Source organism: Megalopta genalis, chromosome 2, assembly GCF_051020955.1.
Source record: "Megalopta genalis isolate 19385.01 chromosome 2, iyMegGena1_principal, whole genome shotgun sequence".
In the NCBI taxonomy this organism is placed as follows: Eukaryota; Metazoa; Arthropoda; class Insecta; order Hymenoptera; family Halictidae; genus Megalopta; species Megalopta genalis.
In genome coordinates, this window is record NC_135014.1 from 22,214,215 (window position 1) to 22,218,754 (window position 4,540).

At 40.2% G+C, this 4,540-nt stretch overlaps 1 protein-coding gene across 1 annotated transcript in view; it reads right to left on the reverse strand.

Moving 5' to 3' along the window:
* The window catches only part of zfh1 (Zn finger homeodomain 1), a 39,837-nt gene extending 35,857 nt beyond the window's left edge, over window positions 1-3,980 (reverse strand). The window contains exons 1-2 of the mRNA XM_033470824.2: window positions 3,871-3,980; window positions 3,623-3,789 (exon numbers count right to left, since the gene is read on the reverse strand). Coding sequence (XP_033326715.1) covers window positions 3,623-3,656 — 34 coding nt within the window. The 5' untranslated portion in view covers window positions 3,657-3,789; window positions 3,871-3,980. The remainder of the gene's footprint in view (window positions 1-3,622; window positions 3,790-3,870) is intronic.
* Window positions 3,981-4,540: the final 560 nt, after the last annotated feature.

Sequence of the window (4,540 nt, forward strand, 5' to 3'; positions counted from 1 at the left end):
GTCCCACCTGATGTCTCGAAAATAGAAGCCGCGGTTTCCGCCGCTGGGAACGTCCGATCGGTAAATATTTTCGCACGATCTCTCCGTCGGGTGTTCAATAATCGTCGACATTGTAAACCCGTATCGGTTCTGTTGACTCGGAAACCGTTGATCTTGGCCTCGTCAATTTCCAATTATACCGGTGATCGTGATCACAAATTAGTCTTTTTTAAGATTTAATTATATACAATTCGAATTTATTAATACCAATACCCAAATATATCAAATATAAATGTAGTAATGTAGATATATTAAATTTATTATATACACACATATATGTGTATATATATATATATATATATATATATATATATATATATGTTATTGTTAATTATTAATTTTTCTTTCCCAATTTTTGCAAATATCCAACGAGCTAACTACGTTTCCCATCAATAATGAAGGGGAAATCAGACGAAAAAAGAACGAAACCATTGGACATTTCTAATTGTTAATCGTTAATCGTCATATACGCAATTACTGGGCGTTTCTTCTTGCACGACATGGCAAGAAGATCGAAGCGAACCGCGACTTTACCGCTCCGTAACAATCTAAAGCATGAGCTCCGTCGCGCAGCGCGGCCTGAGAATTTGTTTTTCGAACACACGACAGCGGAACAGACCGGAACGAGTCTAAAGTTCAGCAGATCGCATCCGTGAATCACGGAAAACGGTCCGTGGATCGTTATTAAGTGACGCGGCGCCGACACGTTCCTGCGATAAAGAAGAAACGTGCTCGGATCGACGGGAAATCGCAAGATCTCATAAATCTTGAAGTGGAAAAAATACTTTCCCGACTCGGTGCATGTGCGAGGATCTTCGCGACACACTTCGAAGATCATCCTTAAGCTGCGGATCTTTATGCTACCTTTTTATGCGACGGATGCGAGTTAACTAGATCACGGATTTTGATGCATTCGTGGCAAGTGTTGGTGAAAAGAATATAATGCAATTCGATAAAATTATATATTGTTTCCAGATCGGTGTCAAATTATTCGGATGACTGGCACAGAGGATTATTTAACTTCGAGTAAACTAAATTATTTTGAATAAACTAGAGTTCTCTCTCATTTTAAATAAAATAAATTACTCCAAATAAACTAAAAATTATTTTGAAGAAACTAAATTATTTTACATACAGTAGACAGTTTTAAAGAAAATTAATTACTGTAAATAAACTAAAATAAATAACTGTGAATAAACTAAATAATTTTAAATAATCCAAACAACCTTAAGTAAAATAGATAAACTTAATTAAATTGAGTAATTTAAAATAAACTAAATATTATTAAATGTAAACAATGTGTTGAAAACTTTGTCCTGCATACATATAATTGTATACTCCTAACTAATTACAATGTCTGAGAATGTTATCCGACAGTAGCTGTGTAACTTTGATAGTGCTTAAGTACTCTGATAGTATTCAAACGATTGATCACCATGATCGATTCTACTGAGCACTAAGAGTGATCAACTTGTGTTGCTTTATAGGAATAGTGAGATTGAATTGAATGAGATTGTACGCCACTTTTATTGCAATATACTCGTATGTGCTCCAATTTTTAATTTAAAATAGAATCAATTTCTATTTCAAATCTATTTGTTGCAACTAAGCTAAATCAATTTTATATTGCATAAATTTTGCATATACCGCTTAGAGATTGAAAATCCAAAACTAGGTGCAGATGCAATTAGCTCAGAGTCCATAGTTATGAGAATCATTGATCATATCAGTTGCAGATGTTGAATGGAATAACGAGAGCTCGCCGAAGAAAAGTGCCGAATGCACTTTGCGCGATCGCATCGCGCACGTTGCGTTGCTAAAAACTATATATTTCCGCGAGATAGGCGCGCATGTGCGAAATCGCCGCATGCGTTAAATGCAACGCGTATGTATTCGGGTGGGCTCGAAAGCGTTCGCGCGCACCGCAGGCGTATTTACGAAGAGGTATTTACGAAGAGCATGCAGAAATCACGTGTAGGTGCCTCGCGGCTCGAGCCGGGGCCCCAAAAACGAACAATTCTATCGGCGACGATTACGATACGACGATAAAGCACATTGTAACCACGGCGTCATCGTGATGCACGGAATTTACGTTCTTAAGCATGATCCGCGCGGTCAAAGTGCAGCGTCCACTAATCTAGAAACTCTGCAAGAGTCAGAACGATCCGGCTCCTGGCAGGTTCGATCATGAAAATTTCATCCGAGCAATGTTATTTCCCCTGTTTTTCCGTTCACATGCAATGTAATGTTTATTTTTAACACCTTAGCTACTGGAATTAAATCTTAGTCGGGTTTGCATTGATTGTAATATGTGTTTTATTTCAATTTATTCAGTTTCTTGGCTTTTTCCCGTCACTACCTACCAGAAACGCGTTAATAAAAGTTTTCAATGACTGTACTGGCTGAAGAACAGTCATTTTATTTCAATGATAGTCATTAAGAAACGTTTGTTCACTTTCTTGTTCTTCTCTCCCCTACTACTATCTTGTAATATCATTTTTATTCTAACGTTTTTTCTACCGGAAATAATCTAATGAACTTGGAAATGACTATGCTGCATCAAACACGGCTTGAATCATTTTTCTTGCAATGGTAAACTTGGAGCTACAGTTTTTATTACTTTCTTATTCTTTTCTTTCCTATCACCTATTATTAAGAGAAAAACGAGAAACAACTTGGATAATGTTTATTTCAATAAACATTTTACTAAATGGCATTGTGAAGAAAAAACTTTTTGGTTAACAATTAAGATCGCAAATTGCAAATTAGTTGTTGATTCAAGGTTTTTAAAAGTAATGGATATAAATGTAAATATGAAATTGAGACAATCTAAAATAATCTCGGTGCCCTAACAAAAGATCTTTTTAGAAGCTGTATCCATCAAAAGAAAATGGACCTCTAATGAAGTTTTTAATATTCCTCTAGTTAAAATCTATGTACTTAATAAAAAAGATGGTCAGAGTTTACAGAAACACGTTGAAACGTCAAAAAGTGTACAAGATGTTTTTCTATAAAATTTAGAAAAGAGCGAGCATCCCATTTATATAAAATATATCTGGTACATTTTAAAAAATCATGTCACACATTCTTTCTGTGAGACGTCTACACACAAAATACAATACTTTCTCTTGGTGTTCCAAGAAACCAGATCACATCTAGAATGCATATATGATAAATGAAACTATATTCTCTGAATTAATCAAATTAGTAGACTGAAACAAAACAGCATAGAAATTTGAAGAAGCACGACACTATGTACCGGTACACACGTGCGGTTTCCGGTCTAGATTTAAAATTTCGCGCCATTACGCAAACCAACCCTCGACCAGCGTTCCCACTGAAAGTAATGACCCTCAAATTTTAACGATTACCACCGAACCACCACCGAGACCATCGTCAATCAACGAAACAGCATAAAACTCATAATTCCCAAAATAAAACGCCGTTTAATGGAATAACGATTCGCGGTATAGTGCGCGTGCGCGCGGGGCTTGTACCGCGAGAAACGAAGAAACGCTTCGGGTGCACACGCGTACAGGTTATGCGAGAGTGAGAAAGAGTGCTTGCAAAAAGAGTGACTCACCTTTGAATGTATTTCGGACGAGAGTCATGTTCATATTCACTTGAGCACGGACCAGTGTGCTCCCCGAGGTAATTGTTGCGTCTGTAGAGCTGATCCGTCAGGTGAAATGTTCCAGCAGCCTGCGACACGTCTCCGTCGATCCCGCTCAAGAGTTCGTCCAGCGTGATCTGTGACGTTTCAAGGTACAGCGACGCATGGTTGCACTCTTGCTCGCCGCGTCTCCTTCGAACCGTTCGATAAATACATACGCCGTAATTAGGAAGCGACGGGCGCCGGCGGTGGCCGCGACAGAAGTAAAAAAATCTCCGAAAAGATCCGCTAGATCGCTTCGATCGTATCCGAACGAGAGAAACGCGCGTTCCTTTTTTCTCGCGACCGACCGGACCAAGGTTCCTCAGATTCGCGGACGTTCCAGTGTTCGGCGGTTCATCGTTTGACGGTTCATCGTTAGCCCCCGTTTGCGTTCGTTTGGTCGCAAATATGAACGAGACAGAGAGATCGGTCGCAGATATTCCGTGTATCACCGTGTCCCTCGATCGCCGCAGATCGGCTCCAGATCCCGGACCAGCATCAAACGTGTCACTTGCGCGCACGTCGAGTTCAACGAAACACGGGAATGTTGATCACGTTTCTTCTTCGATGCGAAATAGAGGAGAGCGAGCCAAGTGTCGGTGGCCGACGGACAGGGAGAAGGAGAGACAGAATGATAACAGGGTTGAAGTGCGAGAGAGGCGGAGAGGAGAGAGAGCGAGGGGCATAGGAGGCGACCGAGCTGGGACGAGAGAAAGAGAGAGGTTATGTGCAGACTACGACAGGAGGAATTCCAGCGGGCGGCAGCGCTGAGGTCCACGGATGGTCCGTCCGTTCCTTCATTCCCCTCGTCCGACAAGTGACGACTCCGCGACGATAATTCGAGAG